General features: G+C 31.4%; 2 protein-coding genes across 2 annotated transcripts; one reads left to right on the top strand and one right to left on the bottom strand.

Moving 5' to 3' along the window:
- Nucleotides 1-7,485: 7,485 nt before the first annotated feature.
- On the top strand, nucleotides 7,486-9,117 carry LOC116021788 (protein TIFY 10A-like). The gene is made up of 5 exons (XM_031262264.1): nucleotides 7,486-7,743; nucleotides 7,936-8,056; nucleotides 8,177-8,403; nucleotides 8,495-8,552; nucleotides 8,685-9,117. Exons 1-5 carry the CDS (start codon nucleotides 7,593-7,595, stop codon nucleotides 8,812-8,814), a joined length of 687 nt encoding a protein of 228 aa, XP_031118124.1. The 5' UTR covers nucleotides 7,486-7,592; the 3' UTR covers nucleotides 8,815-9,117.
- Nucleotides 9,118-14,972: 5,855 nt separating this feature from the next.
- On the bottom strand, nucleotides 14,973-17,279 carry LOC116022842 (DNA-directed RNA polymerase I subunit RPA12-like). Its single transcript, XM_031263727.1, has 5 exons — nucleotides 16,999-17,279; nucleotides 15,957-15,997; nucleotides 15,500-15,568; nucleotides 15,328-15,387; nucleotides 14,973-15,214 (listed from the first exon to the last, which is right to left on the bottom strand). Exons 1-5 carry the CDS (start codon nucleotides 17,117-17,119, stop codon nucleotides 15,137-15,139), a joined length of 369 nt encoding a protein of 122 aa, XP_031119587.1. The 5' UTR covers nucleotides 17,120-17,279; the 3' UTR covers nucleotides 14,973-15,136.
- Nucleotides 17,280-22,189: the final 4,910 nt, after the last annotated feature.

Here is a 22,189-nt window from a genome sequence, read left to right as displayed (position 1 = left end):
GAGTTGGTCCTCGCTCATCAGCAGCATAGTCATTTTCTTTCCCCATGTTTTTGGTACCCCCAACCAAAAAAAAAAAAAAGTCTTTCATTTTTAAGTCGGAATAATCGGCACTGACCAGTTCAAAGAGCACTTCTCGTTTCAAACTTTGAACAAAGCATTGCCAGGATCGACTAATTGTCTATTTTGTTAATATTATTTATTCTCGAAAACAAATCATTTTCATTGAAAATTCTCATTAAATTTGTAAAATAATTTATGATTTATAATTTTAGGTGGTAAACAATTCATACTTTAGAAATCGTGATACAAATACTTTATTACTAAAAATGTTATGAGAATTTTTATTTTCTACCATAGAAATCAACACTGATGCCTTCAATAAGCTCAATTCGATTTGAAAAATCGAAACTTGTTGTGATTGGCTTAACTTGATCGAAGTCTAATTTTTGAGTTCAAGCTCAACTTGACTCGAATCGAGCTATTTAAGCTTTAAAAATATATTTAAAAAAATATTTGTAAAAAATTAGAATAATAAATACTTTATGACCAAATATCGTAACAAAATTTAATATTTTATCTCAATTATATTATTTTATAATATCTAAATATAAATATATTAGCTAAGTTTGATATATATATATTTGTGTGTGTTGTGGTGTTTGTTGGCAATTCAACAAACAAGCTGGTAATAGCATAGACAAAATGAAGAAAAAGTCAAAAAAGGAGAAGATAATATGGGGAAGTGAAAGAAAAAATGAGGTAGAAGAGCGCAACAATGTTAAAAGTGTGGAAAATTAATAATAAGAAGAAGAAGAAATGAAGTCCAAAAGAAGGACGTACGACTGGCCGACAAACAATTGTAGAATTTGTGTTAATGTAAATGTTGGTGATGGGTCGCTGTTTGAACAATTTCTAGGAAACATTATTTGTAGAGTAGAGCATGCGTAGTTGAAATTATAAAAGACGAAACACATGCATTATTATTACTATTACTATTATTATTATTATTGGTAAGTCCATAGTGGGATGCTGGCAATATCTTTATATTTTTCTTATACTTGGAAAGTTCAGCATGTAACATTACATAATGGGTAGTGCTATTTCGACGAAACATTTTGTACTCCGCATATATATATATATATATATATATATATATATATATATAGGGGCTGGATCCAATGAGATCACCCTATAAGATAAGATCATGAGATCCAATCTCAACCATTTGTAAAATTGGAATGAATGGTTAGGATTGATATTAAAACATGAACTATATTAGGACAAAAATAATTCAAAAGGATGGAATTGTAATTTGATTATGATTTTTGATAATTGAAATAATGAAATATAATAATTTCCATATATTAAGGGATCCTAATCATGGTAAACTATTATATATATATATTTATTTATTTGTGTGATGTTAACAGCAAGACCGTGGGACAAAAGGAAAAAAGGATATCGCAGGTGTGTGCGTTTATGTGGATAGGCGTGTGCAAAAGACTGTTGGAATGTTTATTACACGCGGTACTTTTGAATATAATTTGATTTGTAGGTGTGTGCATTAATAATTTTGGGTGAGTGCATAAGTCTGTTAGGTAGGTTTCTGGTGGGTGCATAAGTCTGTTAGGTAGGTGCATAGTACGTTTTAGAATTTCATGCATTCTGTTAGGTAGGTGCATAGTACGTTTTAGAATTTCATGCATGTGCGTCCATGTAGGGTGGTGTGTGCAACTGTGAGTGGTCGCACTAGGTGGGCAATGGAGGGTTAGGGTTTAAGTATTTGCAGTAGGTGCGCCTCAATGGAGGGTTAGGGTTTAAGTATTTGCAGTAGGTGCGCCTATGTGCATTCATGGTTCACCAAAATTTAGCCATACATATGTGGCCAACGTCTGCGATTAACTCTTTATGTGACCCGTGTGCATTCGGACTGGGTGGTGTGTGCAAATGCACAGATTGCATCAATGGATGAAGAAAAAGCAATAAGTTTTCCTCCATTTTTTGTTGAATTTTATGTTTATTGTGTGTGCATTTGATCCGTGAGACGTGTGAAAAACGCTGTGTTAATCCGTTTCTACTGTGGGTTCCTATGTGGGGCGTGTGCATCCGGAGTAGGGGTGTGTGCATCCGGCTGTGTAGAACAATCCCATAAGGAAACAACTACAATTAACACCTAATTTAATAATGGTAATAAATTAACCAAATTGCAAAAAGACTTAACAATCCCTCTATTTACCATAATTACTAAAAAAAAAAAATTAAAACCCCAATCAAATCTGAACCATTAATAAAAAATAATTGATGATCACGATTTAGTCTCACAATCTCGTCTAATTGAGGTGATCTCATTGGATCCAAATCCTATATATATATATATGGGATTAGAGATATATAGGATTAGGTTAGTGATATATTATTTGAGTGTGTGGACTAAATAAATTCTATAATATGACCTTATCTAATAAATGATTAAAATGAGGTAAATTAACCTAAATTGTTTATAGTTAAACGGTTCAAATCAAGAAAGTCAATGTGATACTCTTGTTGAGAGTTGAATTTGTAACCTAATATTTATTACATTAGTTTAAGTGGTTAGGGACATTGAACCTTAATTAATGCTGATGCGTGTTATGAACTTATGATAACCTCGGAGAGAGCTTTCGGTGAGCTAACCTCTCTTTCCTTAAATAAATATTTAATACCAAATCAATAAAAACGTGTCACTGAAATACCTTAACCTTAGGACCAAACAACAAAAGTATAGTACCCTACTTCGCTACCTGGTTAAGGAATCTACACGTCTAGTAATAATTTTTTAAAATTTTTATTAGGCTGTAAAAAAAGAAAAGAAAAAATAATGAAATTTTAAGGAGCCCTATTAAACTAAATTCCAAGTCTTGCAATTGCTTAGTATAGTGATTAATTTGTAAAGTTAGTACATTTTAAAAGATGTATTATGTTATGAGTTTAGCATATATAGTAAAAGATTCATCATCAAATTTTAATATATGACAATTTACATATGAGTAAGAATCAAACTCAATTTGTAGATGATATCTGCTATTTTGTACAATAATTCACCCCTTATTTTAATTGTTTTGATGTTTATTTTCTTTATTCTAGTGAAATTGAGAAATTGTTTGTGTGTTATATTGTCCTAAGGGTTAAATAGTTAGATTCAATTAGGAATTGGATTAAGTATATTTTTTGGTTGATACTATGTGATTGAATTTAGCTATGAGTTAGTGTAATGACTTGATAATAACTCCAGTTGTGAGCTTAATTGATGTTTTGTATTGACTCTTGTATGGTTGTGACCAAATTATGCAATAGGTACATGGACGGGGTGTTGTCACTGTGAGAATATGACCCTTGTTAGTTTTACTATTGATTGTTAATCATTGTTTGATCTCATTCCCTTTATTTTGCTCTTATCACATGAATTACATCTCTTCTTTGAACTAGCTTCCAAACACTCTACACTTTTGTGTTTAACCACCTACTATTCAAAATCAAAATGTATTATCAGAATGTATTATTTAGGGGTTATACAGTTACTTATAAGAAAAAATGTAATACTTTTGAGAAAAAAATATAATATTTTAAAATCAAAATGTAATATTTAGGGGTTGAATAATTACTTATAAGAATACATGTAATACTAGTCATGGATAAACTAATTGATTGTTATTTATGAGAGAAGATGTAATACTTATGACACTATGATATTTGTTTATGAAAAATACAATATTTTAATACAAAATGTAATATTATGAACTGAACAATTATTTATAAGGAAAATTACAATAATTATGATGGAATGTGTAATGTGTATGAAAAATCCTACCTGTCGTATTTGTGAGACAGTTTTATATGATATTTTACCCCAGAAAAAAAAATTTTGATTGACATTATTTGACAACTAAGAAATTTAATTTCCAATTTTTTGTTGAAACTAATGAGATTATTATTATTATTATTATTATTATTATTATTATTATTATTATTATTTTTATATTTTTTTATTTGTATTTGTCTTTTTATTATTATTATTGACAAGTTGATATAGTTTTGATATAAAATTCGAGAAATTGACTCTTTTGGTCTTTAGTTATTTGGGGACCAACAGGCAACAGTAAACGACAGAGAACGACTAATTAAGTCCACTAAGAATATATATTTTTTCTAAAATAAATGTGGTTAAAGAGATGTTTGGATGAGTGAAGCTGTAAAGAAAGAAATTTGAGTGAAGAATTTGGATAGTGATTTTTTTTTTTTTTTTTGTGGTGAGAATATTATACTTTTAATTCATCAGTTATGATCTTGATATATTTAGTATTTTAATTATTTGTAATGTATATTTTGTAAAAAAATATTGTACACAAACTATATAATACTCCCTCTATTCAACTTTACTTGTCTTATTTACTATTAATTGGTTGAACCAATGTTTTCTTTTTAATTTATTTTCTTTAGTAATTTTTTTTACATATTTTAATTTTTATTGTGTTTAATTGTAATTTTAGTATAACTTATAAATATATAAATTTTGTATACCAATACTAAATTTAATATTATACAATTTGAATTAAAAATAACTATAATCAAGTCTCGTTACTAGTTAGACGAACTTGACACATAAAATGAAACGGTAAGAATTATCATGAATAAATATTTTTTTCCCAAAATCCTTATGAACAAATATCAACTTAGTGATAATATATTATTTATAATTTTGTATGATTCATATCAATATTACAACAACATCGCCACTTCACCAGCTAATTTTCTTTAGAGGTTTTCAAAAGTTATTATAAGATTAACAAAATATGAAAATAATCATATCTCATCTTTGAATAACAATAGAAGACACTACTTATCTAGCCATAGAGTTAAATACTATCAAAGGTATTATTTTTAAAGGTTTTTTTAGCAACTGTCGGGTAACATTTTTAAGGACTAACGATTAATAATAATAATAATAATAATAATAATAATAAGTGTAAAATAATTAGTCACGAAAGCGAGCAGCGCGAGGCGTAAACACGAAGATAACGTGACAAATTTGTAGCGGGACCCACCCAACGTCCCAAGTTGATCGCCCCAGGATTTACGTTACGATTATTTCTTCACATGCTTCCCTCCACGTCACATCGCCATTCACGAGAAAAGCGTCACCGTTTCTCCGTCAACCCCTTCCCAGATTGCTCCACGTGTCGCGGAATCCGTTCGGAACGGACAGCATGTGCGCGTAGCCACTTGTACGTGAGCTGCACCTGGATCGGCTCGGCTTCACGCGCATTACGTACACATGGAGGAATGTGATTGGGCGAGAGGGATGTGGACTTGTCGATACCAGCTTTTATTCAAACAAAAGAAAATTTAAAAACAAAAAGAATAAATATTTTAAAAAATACGGTGTAATAAAGTTTTATTGAGAATCGGGGAAAGCATGCATTGGGGGTGTGGTACCCCACTTACGGCCGTGCTTTGTAAAAGCCGACTTAAAATATACCGACGACTCTTAACGGAAGATGAGCCCTGACTAACGCCGTCTTAATAAGGACAATTACTTCTCCTTTTCTTTTTAAAATATTATTATACAAAAATTTACATTATCGACTTGGTAAAATTTGTATTAATTTTTATGTTTACTAATTATGTCTAAAAGCTCTTAGAATTTCAAGACACTTTAATATAAATAATAATAAGTATTTACATTGTAATCAAATTTAAATTTGGATTTTTGTATTACTATGTCATATCCAACTAAGGAAGAAGAGATGGGAGTTAGCACTTGGAGAGGGGAAGAGTTTAATCTCCGAAGAGAGTTTTATCCAGAGAAAAAACACAATGGTGCGTGGCGTGTGCAACTCACGTGCCACGCATACTCGCAGATAGTGGGGGACAGATTGTCACCCACCATTTGCTATATATTACTCTGTATTAAGAAAAAAATCATGTTTTGAGCCAAAATCAAGCTTGATTTCCTTTTTTATATAAATGAAATCAAGTCGTTTCGACATGATTTCTTTTTTTTTCTTTTTTAATTTGTTAGTTATTTTGTAAATTTGTAAACTCAATGACACATGCTATCATCGACCTAATAATTATGTCAACAAACTCTTAGAATTGCAAGACACTCTAATATAAATAATAAGTATTTACATTGTAATCAAATTTAAATTTAGATTTTTGTATTACTATGGCATATCCAACTAAGGAAGAAGAGATGGGAGAAGGTGGGAGTTAGTTGTTGGAGAGGAGAAGAGTTTAATCTCGGGAGAGAGTTTTCTCAAGAGAAAAAGCACAATGGTGCGTGGCATGTGCCACTCACGTGCCATGCATACTCGCAGATAGTGGGGGACAGGTTGTCACCCACCATTTACTATATATTACTCTGTATTAAAAAAAAATTGTGTTTTGAGCCAAAATTAGGCTTGATTTCCTGTTTATATAATTGAAATCAAGCCGTTTCGACATGATTTCTTCTTCTTTTTTTCCTTTTTAAATTTGTTAGTTATTTTGTAAATTTATATAATAAAATTTCTTTTACAACATTTTATTTTATTATAAAATTGAAATTATTAATTATAGAAAAGTTAAAAAAATAAAATAAACTCCGTAGATGATGTGTTGGAGTTAGACTGAATAGTGCCCACCAAAAAAAAAAAAAGAGGAGAAGGATTGAATAGGAGAAGAGATTATAAGGTGATGTGGAGGGGTTGGACCCATAATTTGAGAAGAAAACAAGAGAACCATTGTGGATTCCCTTAGTTTGCTAATTTGACTAAAATGTTTATACTCCCAAATTTGTTAATCACTTCATAATATAGTAACCATATATGAATACACATTATTTGACTTTCATTAAATATTATTGGTATCCTTTTAGTAATAATTCTTGGGATCCAAATATGACTAAACCTGTCAGTTTATTATGTTTGAATGGCGATTAGATAATTCTTTTATCAATAATTAAATTTTAGAATATTATCTTTTATTTGAAACTAATTTTAAGAATATTATTCCTCCGTATAATTTAAGTAGTAGAATACAAAAAATTTTCCTCAAAATATTCATTAAAAATTCGTCCAAGTTGGCAAGTTCCAAAATCGTGAGCGGGAAGGGGAATAGACGGAAAGCTTAACGGAGTGGCAAACGGCGTAAATTCCAGGAAACACAGGGGCAGTTATTGGAAAAGGAAAAATACACACGAAATGCACAGCGCATGTCAGAACTAAACAACACGTGTTTGAAATGCCTCCTCGTCTTTTAATGAAATTACTAAGAAATTTCAAACCTATTTTTGTTTAATAATTTTTCAAACAAACACGCCCCGACATATCATTTTCTATTCCTAAAAAATAAAAATAAAAATAAAAATCCGCATGTGGGCCATTAACCCGTCGGAAGCCGCAACCGGTCAGCCGTTACATACAGACTTTACACACACACACATATATATATATATATACAGCCATACAGGCATGTGCTTCATTATGAGCAACAAAGCACATCGTGGAGGAAATATAGCATTGATTATTAGAGTTTAAAGTGAAAAGGGTTTGTTTTAACGTTCGCCGGGAAACATGAGTTCGTCGGAAGTTTCAGATTACGGCAGATTTTCCGGCCAGAGGTCTAACTTCTCCCACACTTGCAACCGCCTGAGCCAGTACTTGAAGGAGAACGGCTCTTTCGGTGATCTCAGCCTCGGCCTTTCCCGCAATTTTGTTCCTTCAGGTGCGCCTCTAATTAATCACTGAATTCTATGCGTCCTTTTACTCTCTCTCTCTCTCTCTCTCTCTGGGTTTATTTCCTTAAAATTTTGAGGATTCCGAATTTGCTGTCGTTTTGTCTGTGATTTTGGTTTGGGTTCTTGTCTTCGTGAATGTGTTTTGAATTGGCGTTCATTTTTTTGGTTTTTGGAAACAGGAAATCCAAGACCCACAATGGATCTGTTGCCAATGATTGAGAAATCTGGTCAGAATTCAGTTCATAAACCCATGAACTTGTTTCCTACCAGAGAAGAATCCACAAAGAAGATGGACACAAGGTACCTTTTTTTAAAAAAAATTAATTTTAATTTTTACCCAGAAATAAAGATGTAAACTTTACCTTAATCTTGTCGAAAACTTTGCTGACCGACAATAAACTGGGCACATTTTTGATACAGTGTGACGAAGGGTGGCCCAGAAAAGGCACAGATGACGATTTTCTACGGTGGGCAAGTGATTGTGTTCAATGATTTCCCAGCAGACAAGGCTAAAGAAATTATGCTTCTTGCCAGCAGCAATGGAGGCACAACCTCGGTGGCTCCGAAGCTACCTGAATCTTCACCTCCTGTTTCAAAGGTTGTCCCTTCTTTTGTGAACCAAAGACCATCCCAGCAAATTGCCTCTGGTAACTTTTCCTTTTTCTTGCTTCTTTAACTTCTTTTACTCTGATTCTGGGAAATATACTTACCTGATGTAAATCTTTTTGTGTATTGCAGAGATGCCTATTGCAAGGAAGAAATCCCTGGCCAGGTTCTTTGAGAAGAGAAAGGATAGGTAGGCGTCATATCTTTGCAAATTAAATTATATTCCATGGTTAAATTAATGGGGTAAATATTACACCCAAAAACTGTATTAAAAAAAAAAAAAAAAGAATTGTTGTTAAATGTGATTGTTGTGAATTTGCAGGATTGTGTCAAAGGGCCCCTACCCATACCAGATGATGAGCAGTCCCAAGGCAGGTTCTTCTTCCCAGGTTGAAGAGAGCAGGGCATGGCTAGGATTGGGTGCCCATTTTCCTGTCAAAATTGAGCACTGATATATAATTATTCATTATTATTATTGTTATAATATAAAATTACTGTTAGTGGAGGATTAGTACTGTTGTAGTACATTAATTTTTGTAGCTGTCTTTAATCTTGTGTTTTATCTTGGCTCCAAAGCCAACTCTGATCTACTAACTCTTTAGATCTGGTTTGATTAATTACTGATTTACTGCCATTATTTTAACTGTTGTAATTATTATTATTGCTGTTGTTGTTATACACCCTTTCTATTGATCAACTGTACTAATCTCAAGTTTAATTTGTTTCTTACTCAATGTGATGTTCTTTTGTTGGATTATTATGATGTTCTTTTGATGTATTCTTGATGAGTAACTGTATGCTTATTATCACTTTTTACCCCTCTCATAGCCATGATTGAATGAAATTGTTAAAATTTAACAAACAATTTTTATTTTTTTTTGAGTACTAGTGGCTCTAATTTAACAAACATTTTATAAAACTTAAATTCAGAAATATAAATTCTTAAATTTGCAATGCCTTTCTTATTCCTTCAAATCACTCATTCAAAGCATTTCTGTTCTTATTATTCAACAAGTATATCTCAAAGAGTAAGTATGATGTTTTCAACATAGAAGTTATCATGATCAAAATGTCTTCAAACATTCAAATCTTGTCGAGGAGAAGAGTCTAGTAGCTCTTTAAGATAGTGGTTGTTCTTTTTGACAATGTAACTCATTATTTTTCACCTCTACACCAACCGTTTAAACCATTTGATTCTCTATTCAATCAAGGCAAAGGTGCATCACAATTATTAGCCATTACGAAACAATTCAATGATTACAAATGTAATTTTCTCATTATTTGAATTTTAAATACTTTTTGTATGAAAGTTCACTAAATACAAAGTACAAAATATGATAACCGGGACAAACACAATCAAACTACATAAAATGGGATGAAGACAAACCAACAATATCATAAGCAACCAAACACAATCAAACTACATAAAATTTGAGGAAGACACGTCAATAATAATTTCAGTAAAATTTCGTTAATTTGATTAAACACACAAGAAATTGATTGGGTGAAGGGGCTTGTAATTGGTTGTGTTAATAAAGTAGAGACGTGCACCGGCACCGGCAAGACGTATTAGAAAAAAGAAAAAAAAAAAAAAAAAGTGGTACGCGGCTTTGAAAATCGCAACACGGAAAATGGGACATATGTTGGTTAGCACAGTACATAAAGAGATCGAAAACGATATAATAATTCAATAATACAACTCGTCCTACGTAGTACGTACGTACTATAAATCAAAATCAGCGTCACCACATCCACATATCATCTTACTGTACTTCCGTATATTCACATTCCACATGCCCCCTTGCTTTCTTTTTCGTATTATAATATCAATTTTTTTTACCACATTTTATTGTATCAAGTATTAAGAATTTAAAAAGAACAGAGATCGAGTCTCACCAATGACAGCGTGGGAGTAACTTCTCAAAGTGAAGGAGGCTCTTTGTGCACAATAAGCAAAGCTTCAATCTCTGTGTTCAGCTGAGTTATCATGATTTACATCCTTTTAGATGCTCTGTCAGGTCGGGACGTGGAAACCAATTTTGCGGTTGGGGATTCAACCTTTTGAGAAGAAAGTATTAATAATTTAAATAAGCTAAGTTAGTCATAGATTTTTTTTTATTTAATTGAATAAATATTTGAATTTAATTTTGTTATTTTCGAATTAAACTTGACTACTTCGAGTAATGAGTCAAGTCAAATTCGAGCAACTTAATATTCAACTCAAGTAAATTTCAGAGTCTAATTTAGTGTTTTTATTTTTAAAAATATTTCATATATAATAAAAATATATAATATTACACACACATATATAGTCATAATTGATAAAGTTTTGTTATGATTTTAGTTGTACAATAATAATAATAATAATAATAATAATAATAATAATTATTATTATTATTATTATTATTATTATTATTATTATTGTGTAAAAATAAAAAAAATTAGACTCAACTCAATTCGATTAACCCTCTACTTAGTACAGCAACACATGCATGTATGTGCATGATTGTCATAAGTATTGGTAGCACTATTGCTAACAACATTATTCAAATTAATATACTCCACTTGTGTATTTATATAAAATGCAACACGTACAATGTTTGTGTGTTATGTCTCGAATGCACACCGATGTAAATGCTAAATATTAATTGTTAGAATCAAATGTTTATCATTTTTTTAAAAAAATATGATAAATAACAAAGACAGATGCAACTATATATATATATATATATATATATATATATATATATATATATATATATATATATATATATATATATATATATATATATAAAATGCACACTAACCACAAGATTATGAAATTATCCCTTTAGGTCTCCTCATAACAACATTTTCTTAATATTTAATTGAATGTTAAAATTTTGTTCATAAATCACAATAACTAATTACTTTTTGTAATATTTTGAAATTATGTATTTTAAAAAATTCATCTATAATGTTGAACAATAAAAATACCGACTATGATAAATAAAGAAAAGTGGTGGTACTTTTATAGTGGGAAGGTTTCTATGTTGTATAGTAGTTGTTTTGTCAAGGAATAAAGATTTTATTGCTGTGAAGATGGGATCAATTCGTTGCCTTGACGATGCTCACACGGTTGAGGAATTGCGGTTAAGGAAGCGTTATCTTGAATGAAATCTATAGGCTGTAAATATGTACATGCATGTCGAGATGGATTGCTTGAATGTTTGTCATCTATTGAACTCGCTGTCTATGGACTTATCTTATGTAGGCTGCACGATTGCGGAATGTCGATCCATTGCTAGGCACTTTGATAATGCGTCATTCAATTTTATTCGTCGATCAACGAATTTGCTAATCTATAATCTTGCTAGGGCAGCGGATTCTCTTGTACTGTTATTTCTTCTACTTCTGTGTTTACTGTTCCATCTTATATTGCACATTTCTTCCATTAATATAAAGTTGATGGTTTAATAATAATAATAATAAAACTATCTCACATCAACTACGTGTTTTATCCATTAGCACAGGTCAACGGTGTTGCTGGCTGTATTATACATATAAAGGATGAAAGATGAAATATAGTGCATGTTTTGTTGCGTATAAACTCTTCATACTTGTGGAATATGTGGCCAATATTATTTATTATTTTTGACAACTCCTTCTTCAATTGTTTATTGTCACATTGTTCACACTTGTTAGCTAACAACCAACTGCCACCAGTGGCGGAGCCAGAAAATAAGTTGAGTGGGGGCGAAGAAGCAAAGGTAAATGAATTCAAAACTGTTCAAAATATCGTCGTCGAACCCTATCTCTATCATTAATATGATATTCATAAATGCTTTTCCTTTTAGCCGGATCAACTTCAAGTTCATCTATGTTAACTTCAATACGAGGCCTTGTACTAGACACTTCGGGACTACCTTGACTAGATGAATCCTCAAAAGTTGATTTTCTTTTAAAGAATTTGTCCATAACTAATCAACAAATGAGTAAATCACTAATTAGAAAATAGCATTATATCAATTAATCAATGAATTGACATTATATCAATTAAGTAAATACACATTAACAGAATAACACATATCAATTAAGTATTTAAGTATATCAATAAATACACATTAACAGAAATTACAGAAACATTATATCACATTATCACTAATTAGAAAATAAATTATTAGTAGACTAGCAGTGATAGACAGTAACAGTAGATAGGTAATGAACAATCACTAATTAGCAATTTAGCAGTAAATAATCCACAATAATTACTTAATCAACAGTGCTAGACAGTATACAGACTCATAGTATGTGTTCATGTTCTTACTTAGCAGATTCCTAATTCAATTGTTAGCAGTTTAGCACTTAGCACTTGCAATTTAATTGACACCCACTGACCCACAGTAGACAGCAAGACAACAACTAGTAATCTAGTATCAATTATCAACTATCAATTGAATTAGGGAAACTTAAAAATTAGGGAAATTTATGAAAACAAAAAATTAGGGCAATTGGGCAAACAAACCTAGTGGAGTGGTGGAGGCGTGGACGGACGGTGGAGCCGTGGGCGAGGGTGGCCGGGCGGAGGGTAGAGGCGGACAGGCGGTGGCGGTGTGCCGGTGTGGCGAGGTGGTGCGGTGGCGCGGTGAGTGACTGAGTGGCGAGGGTGAGAGCCGAGAGGAGAATCGCGATGGAGGGCGGAGGAAGAATAACAAATAAAAAAAAATTATATATATATATATATATATATATATATATATATATATAACAGCCCCAAAACGACGTCGTTTTGGGGCTGTGTAATTTTGGGCAGTGGGGGCAGCTACCCCCACTGCCCCCATGTTCCCTCCGCCACTGACTGCCACACTTACTCTAAAGATCTCGTGAAAGATCTCGTGTGCTACCATCGTTATACCCTGCACCACGGTGCACATAACAATGTGCACCACGTACTTAAAACGACGTCGTTTCGGTGTTAGTAGACGCGGACGCGAATGACTCAGGGAATTCATTATCTATAATACACAGAACGTTTGCCTAGAATACATAGAATGTTTGCCCAGAATACACAGAATATTGACACAAAATACACAGATTTTTGTGGACGCGAATGACTCCAGGGAATTCAATATCTATAATACACATTATCATTATATAGAATACACAGAACGTTTGCCTAGAATACACAAAATGTTTGCCCATAATACACAGAATATTGACGCAAAATACACAAAACTCATCCTCCTAACATTCGAATGCACAAACACATCACAACTTGTGTTAATAACATGAATACACATAATATTTACACAAAATACACAGAACTCATCCTCCTAAACATTCGAATGCAAAAACACATCACAACATGTGTTACTAACATGAAATCACAACATGTGTTACTAACATGAATACACATAACGGTTACCTATAATACACAGAACGGTTGCCTAGAATACACAGAATGATTGCTTGGAATACACAGAATATTAACATAAATACAGAGACCGGCCGAAACGGGAAACGTGATTTCCAAAAAAAAACGAACAATTAGTTTACAATGCTCAAAACGACGTCGTTTAGATACGTGGTGCACATTGCTATGTGTACCACGGTGCACAGTATAATTTGCCCTTGTGCTATGTTCAATCAGGATGGTGCTATGTATAAGATAGAATCCCATGAGAGTCACGAGCCATGTGTGGGTGGGTGTCACTCCATCAATCAATTCTTTTCTTATTTTGACTCTTTCATCTTTACTTCATTTTCCTGTCTTGTTATTCATGTTTGAACATATATATTTAATTATTTAAACTTTGCATCCACATTAATGAGTAGTGTTTGGTGTGGATAAAATTTTTCCAAATTAAGGGTTAGATACTCTTATTTTTATCAATCTTATCCCATCATATCAAAGCAAATCCGCGAGATCACCTTAGGCAAAATCATTTCTCGTCAAAAAAAAAATAAAAATAGAACTAACTATAATACAAGAGTGAATCAACATGTTTAATTCATGAAATAAATCAAGAATATAATAATATTGACAAAAATAGATAGTTTTGTTGTTAGCATTTCAAAATAAACATATTTCATTATTCATTAAATCATTTTAACCTTAGAAATAGTATTTCCTAAATTCTTAGAAATAACATTTTTTTGTAATACCTAATTTATCATTATTTATTTTTGTAATGTATTGTGAATGTATTCTACTATGGAGGGTAATTTTATTTTTTTAATGCTTATTACAATTCTATTCTTTAATTTAAGAGCACCTTCATCAATGCATTTTATAAATGATTTTTCAGATTTGTTGCCAGATTTTAGCTTAGGTTGAAGAGAGAAATGAGAGGAGAGAGACCAAACAAATTACTCTGCAGATCATGAAAAAAAAAAAAAAATAAAAAAAATTGTCACTACAAGTGCACGTTGGGCGCACCTGCCACACCACGTGCGCCTAAACAAATAAATTTTTATTTTTTTAAAACTTTTTTTCCTTTTTCCCTCACCCCTCTATCCTACATGGCATCTTTAAATTAGTAAAAACAACTTCAACCAATGAGCATGCTCTAACCAAACACTAATACAATTCCTAAAATCTATTTCTACAAATTCATCCATGCTTATTCCATTCCCTATGAAATAAGATTTCCTATTCCCTCAAAAGTGTAAGTATCCAAAACATGCAACATATAAGGCAATCCGTTAACAAGAGCAAAATAGCAAATAACTAGCCTTTAACAACATAAATTTTCAAGATTGGTTTTTGATAGATTACACTTGAACATCTTACATCTATGAATTCTCTGTCTGTTTGTTTCCACAAATAGGGCATGTGTAGAAAATAGTCTGGCCTTCATCTGCAGACCTAATCTGCATAGAGAGGAAAAAATCTGCTTATTCAGAAGGAGAAACCTCATATTCTAAGGAAAAAATGGTGGTTGTGAGCATATTTGGAATATATGGATGATGGAGGGGAAGGTTACCTGTCTGGCAACGTATGCCAGACCCAAGTGCTGACATGCTTTACATTTTGCATTATAATCCTGTAAACCGGGAAAAAACGTCAACATAAACAAACAAACCGAAAAAAAGAAAACAGCCAGGGGGCAACTTGGTACCATTAATCAGCAATAATATGCTACAGGTGGCACTTACCATCTGTTTCAGCTCCTTCTCTGCTTCAGCATCATCATACGAAGATATGCCCAACTCCTTTCTAATAGCCTAGCAAAGGAGACAATGCGGTAAAACTTTTTGCCTTGCCAATAAACAAAGACAATTGCTTTCTATGTTATTTTCCCTCTTAAAGATTAAATTGAAACTCCAATGTTGTAAAAATTTTTGCTGTCACCAGAAAAGCATACATTACAAGGATGATAACTGGACATTGTATATTCCATGTGCACCACTAGTTCATTAGGTTAGATTTGTTTCAGTTTGAATTAGTGATGGGTTTAAAAACCTTCAGAAGTCCCAACTTTACAGTGCAGTTTCACATCATCTACTAATGAATACTGGAACATAGAGTTATCTCCTACAAGCATCTCTAGACCATATATATGTGAATTGGAGCTCTCAAAAGATGAGTTAGCGTTAGCAACAGAAAGCATACCTCTGCACTGATTGTATAGCGTATCTCACATCCAATGATATCTATAATAGGTGAAAAAAAAAAGAAGAAAATACTAAGATTTCATTTATAGATGAAAGGAAAACAATACAGAAATCTAACATGATGAAATTGTGAACTCTATCAGTGAGGCAATGTATCCTAGTGATATGAAATAGTGTTCTATTCCATTTTGAAATCACTAATGTCTCTCCAATGATATCTACAATAGGTGAAAACAAAAAATACTAAGATTTCATTAGATGAAATGAAAACAATGCACAAATCTAACAAGATGAAATTGTGAACTCTAGAAGTGAGGCAATATATCCTGGTGATATGGAAGTGTTTTATTCCATTTGAAAATCATGAATGTCTAAAAGTTCAGCAGATTGTAACAGCCAAGTAAATTCATCAGAGATTAAAAAGTAATAGATTAATAGTCAATGTTTAACAAAGATTATGAATTATGGATTATACAAAGCTTCTTAACTTATCTAAGTCAATAATCCATAACTTAGAGTTGATTACTATTAATAATCCATACTTATAAGCTTTGCCAAACAGATGTATAAAGCTCCTGGGACGAGGATAAAAGCATTACATAAACCCCTAGCATCCACTGAATAATTTCAAAAGCCATACTAACCTGCACCTATGACTGAAACCCCATAGAATATGAGCAGATAGATATTAAATCATGTAATTTTGCAGATTTTTAAAAGATTATAACTTGAGGACTGTGCAACAGATTTTAGCATATTCAATCCAAAAACTTGTAAGTTGGACTACACTATAAATTATTCACAATTCAAAATCATAAGTTTTACAAGAGACACTAGATGCATTTTATCAAACAGGGATATAAAAAAGTACATAAGCTTCTACGCTGCAATCAGCTCTGACAATTGGAATTACTATTTGGAATTTCAAGCCTGGCTAGATCAAAAGTACTATTTGGAATTTCAAAGACATGAATAAATAAATGAATTAAAAGGAAAAACATCACACAAAGGAAAAGGAAAAAGAGTGAATGAGAACCAACCCTTGATACGTTTCTGAAATTTGCAGAGCGGGCAGTGCGCATACTTGGATGAATCGAAAGAGAGCATAGTTTGGCACCTTTCACAGAACATGAAATCGCGTTGATGACAGTAAGCCGCCATTGGTGAGAAAAGGTACAAACTTCTCAGATTCGTACCGATCAAAGCGGCGGCTGGCTGGCGAGAGGAGAGGATTGGAGCAGTGAAGACGACGAGGGAAATTTTGTTAAGTTTCCAGTGAGGCTCCCTAATATTCCGTTTCACTTCAGTTTTAGGGTTTATCTTTCAATTATGTTCCCAATTGAGAATAATTTTCCATACGCCCAATTTAGTTTTGCAAAAAAAAAATCATTGAAGAGGAATAAAATTTAAATTTTTTTGTTTTTCTTGTTAGACTATGCGGTGTTTTAAGTAGGTCACAATTATAGAAGATAATTTTAAGAGGTTCAAGCTATACCATATTCAAACTAAAAGAGCAATGCTATATGGTAATTCCACCATTATTATTATAAGATTAATTCGAATTCAATTCATAAAGTTCGCAAATTATACTTTGGATTGCGACATCAAAACGACATCGTTTTGATTAATGAAAATAGACGGATGAAACGCTATTCATTCCGAACAAATGTAGTTTCCTTTAAACACAATTGCAATATCAGTTCAACACAACTGCAGTTCCATACGGATGAAACGACCTTTGTTTCGCGCAATTAGATTTCTCTTTCAACATAACTACAGTATCAGCCATGACCATGGTCCACCGTCCACGGTATAACAACTGCATAAAGTTTACTCGTATCAGTGCCTTTGAAATTATTGGCAACCTGGTAGTTGCACTGGATCCGGGCTCAATTCTGGGTCAATTTGGGCTCTTTCCTGGACAAGTTTTGGGTTGAACTTCGGGCCTCTATTTTCTAGAATCAAGACCAGCCTATACAAGATGGTCTTGGGCCCAAGTTTAGTTTAGTCCGAGTCAATTCAGGGCTGGTTAGATCCTGATTCGGTCCCTGGCCACCACTACTTGGGCTTAATTTACTGTGGACAGGATTGTTGGGCTGGGGACATTTGGGTCTTAAGTGAACATTGGACTGGGCTGGAACCAAAGACAGCCCGCATTCCTAAAGTTATGTTTGGATGGGTTGAAAAAGGAAAGAAACGATTCTTAAAAATTTCGACAATTAAGTTGGTGTTGGATGATGGATTGTTGCAGCGTTTGAAGTTGACGTGTCTTTTGTTTGCCACCAAACTTTATGTCGTTGTCGGGAAACGGTTTCCTTATCATGGACCCATCCCACATGGATCCAAAACATAAATATTTGACAAGTGGACCACATGGAGTTTGAAAATTATCTTTCAAAAGAAAATCACAACAATTCTAACAGTTATACTATGGTACCGGATCCAACTTGCACCTATATTTAAATTATATAATTTACATATTAAATATTTACAATTTCAATTGTGATCATTTAATATATGAGGAACTGTGTTAGTCGAAAGAAGTCAAAGTCGAATCCTTTTTCTGGGCCTTCTCGAGGCTTATTTATGCAGGTAGCTGACATGATTCTCCCAAAAAATAATGTTCCCTACCTCAATGTGAACAATGATAAAATTCACGTGATGTAGGGACATGAAACTAGGAATGATCACAGTCGTATATGTAATTGGGTAGGAATTGAATTTGAATTCAATGAATTCATAAATTACTGCGTTTGATATCCTCCCAACACTGAATTAGAATTCATAGACCCCTCCTTGGAATTGTAATTCGGTGCTTTAGAGGAAAAACATAGACCATTTTACCCTCAATAATTTATACACTTTTCTCTGATGTCATTCACGCCTCATGCTCATATCTCTTCTCTTTGACACTCTTGGCTCTCCTTTTCTACTTGGGTAGCAGCAAAACAAAACATTTTATAGCTTATTATCATCATTATTATTATTATTATTATTATTATTATTATTATTATTGCATCACACAGTCAAACAACAATTACATCCTATTCGTTACATTTTCATATTTACATCATACATTTTATTATTATTATTATTATTATTATTATTATTATTATTATTATTATTACTACATAAAGGGCATTTCAGTAATTGTATCATTTATTCCATTTCAATTTCATTACTCCTATTTCTGCATACCAAACACTGTAATTTCAATTCCTACTTTATTCATTGAATTACAATTTTACCGAATTACAATTCTTTTCCCCCCTAATTCCTTCCTCCCAACCAAACGCCCTGAAAAGGTTCGGTTCTAGTTCTATAATATAAAAAATCGAAAAAAAATATTTAATATTTAATTATTATTTGATTAAAGTTTAAATTTTAAATAACAATTTAAATTTTAACTATAACAATTATTTTTATTTTTTTTAGATTTCTTTAAAGTTTACAATTTTGATATAATCAATTTAAAAACAAATTAGAATGATTTTTTTTAAATAATTGTTGAATTTGGACTATTATATATATATATATATATATATATATATATATATATATATATATATATATATATATATATATATATATATATATATATATATATATATTTGGAATTTGAACCTTCCTAAAAGGTTCCGATTCCGGCTCGCCATTTTCTATATCGAGAACCACCAGTTCAGAACTGGAACTAAACAATGGTCACCCTTACAAATGAAATATTCCTACCCAAATATATTAGAAATAATTATATATACTTTAAAAAAAAGTATAACTATTTTAAACTTATTGTTAGTTTAAAAATAATCTGATTGTGCCATCGCAGTAGGCAGTAGCAACTATAATTATAAATTTTTAAATTTGATCACACGATTTTTAAATCTATTACATTTAACCTCTCAAACTTAATTTCTAGTCACTGTTGACTTATCTTAAAAGACAAAACTGTAATTTATATTACTTTTTTCTTTAACTTCTCGAAGAGGAGAACAAATTAACAATTTTATCCTTCAAGATAAGTCATTTGTTTGATATTTGGTCGCCGATAATTGAAAATTAGATTTGAAAAATCAGATGTGACAATGATTTAAAAGTTGTGGGACCAAATGTGAAAGAACTAATAATCAATAACTAACTATGAAAATAGTTCATATGCTCGGACTCTTTGTAAAATTTATATTTCATATGCTCCCCAACTCTTTATTATTAGAGAAAGTCTATAGTGTCAATCATATCAATCAATAATATCTCTATTATACTCGATAATATCAATCAATAATATCTCTATTACACTCGATAATATAGATCTCAAAAGCTTGAGAGGTTAAATGTAATAGATTTAAAAATCGTGTGATCAAATTTAAAAATTTATAATTATAGTTGCTACTGCCTACTGCGATGGCACAATCAGATTATTTTTAAACTAACAATAAGTTTAAAATAGTTATACTTTTTTTTTAAAGTATATATAATTATTTCTAATATATTTGGGTAGGAATATTTCATTTGTAAGGGTGACCATTGTTTAGTTCCAGTTCTGAACTGGTGGTTCTCGATATAGAAAATGGCGAGCCGGAATCGGAACCTTTTAGGAAGGTTCAAATTCCGAATATATATATATATATATATATATATATATATATATATATATATATATATATATNTATATATATATATATATATATATATAAGACTTGAACTATATATATATATATTCGGAAGTTGTGGGACCAAATGTGAAAGAACTAATAATCAATAACTAACTATGAAAATAGTTCAAGTCTTGATAACAACCCCGTTTTAATACCTACACAAATAATAATAAAATTATTTTTAGAACAATGACTTATATTTCTACAACACAACTATTATTTAATCCCAAATCATATTATTCCTTCAATTAAATTTGGTAACAAATGAAAAATCAACATATTTTTTCCCAACCGTACACTTCTCCCAAACAATAAATTTCTGCTTAGACCTTCTACTCTTCAACGTAAGTGCTGAGGTTGATTCAAACTGGACGCTCAACGTAAGCATCCAGAGAATTTCTTTGTGATTTGATATCCCAAATGTAGAAATTCAATTTATCTTAGGAACATGTTTTTTGTTGTTTTTGCTTATTTGACTGAGGAAACCCCCAAGAAATCCCCACAGAACAAACATCTTACACTGTTAAAATTAAATTTTTTTAAAAAAAAAACTTTTAATTATTTTTACACACTTATCCCTACTTTTTAAATTTCATCTTTCTTTATATTTTTTCATTATTCTCGGACTCTTTGTAAAATTTATATTTCATATGCTCCCCAACTCTTTATTATTAGAGAAAGTCTATAGTGTCAATCATATCAATCAATAATATCTCTAGAAAGTCTATAGTGTCAATCATATCAATCAATAATATCTCTATTATACTCGATAATATCAATCAATAATATCTCTATTACACTCGATAATATAGATCTCAAAAGCTTGNTGTAAAATTTATATTTCATATGCTCCCCAACTCTTTATTATTAGAGAAAGTCTATAGTGTCAATCATATCAATCAATAATATCTCTATTATACTCGATAATATCAATCAATAATATCTCTATTACACTCGATAATATAGATCTCAAAAGCTTGTTGCACTACGAGCTCTTCTTGCATGCTATGAACTAAAATCTTTCTTTGTGCTATTCTTTACAAAAGTTATTGGTTAGAGTTATATTACATTTCAACTTTGAAATTTGAGTTTGTTAATTTTAAAGAAAATGATTATTAGGATTAAAACAAAATAGATTAAAATTTTCTAAATCACAATTTGTAGGTGCAGTGTTTGTTAATATTATTGATATTAAAATTTGCCTCTAAAATTTTTTACTTTTTTATATGATTTTGTATCTGTATCATAATCTCACACACACACATATATATATCAAATAAATTTGATTTTGCATAAACCAAACAAAAGTTGAACGTTGATGTGACTGTGTATATATGATAAGGATTGATTTAATTTGATATGAATAAATTCGTAATCATAAAATTCTATTTGGTCTTCCTGCCACTTAAATTCCACACGCTTGTTACGTGACGTGTGTTGACATGCTAGTGAAATAGTCGCTTACTATAACGAGTAGCCGAAATGCATACGCACCTAAACTCACTACATTCAATTCCAAGCTTCCTTTTTTAATTGTTTTTTTTTTTATTTTTTTTATAAAAAAAAAAAAAAAAAAAAA

The sequence above is a fragment of the Ipomoea triloba genome, chromosome 6, assembly GCF_003576645.1.
Source record: "Ipomoea triloba cultivar NCNSP0323 chromosome 6, ASM357664v1".
Taxonomy (NCBI): domain Eukaryota; kingdom Viridiplantae; phylum Streptophyta; class Magnoliopsida; order Solanales; family Convolvulaceae; genus Ipomoea; species Ipomoea triloba.
Note: the sequence above shows the minus strand (reverse complement) of the source record. Positions and strands in the feature narration are given on the sequence as shown.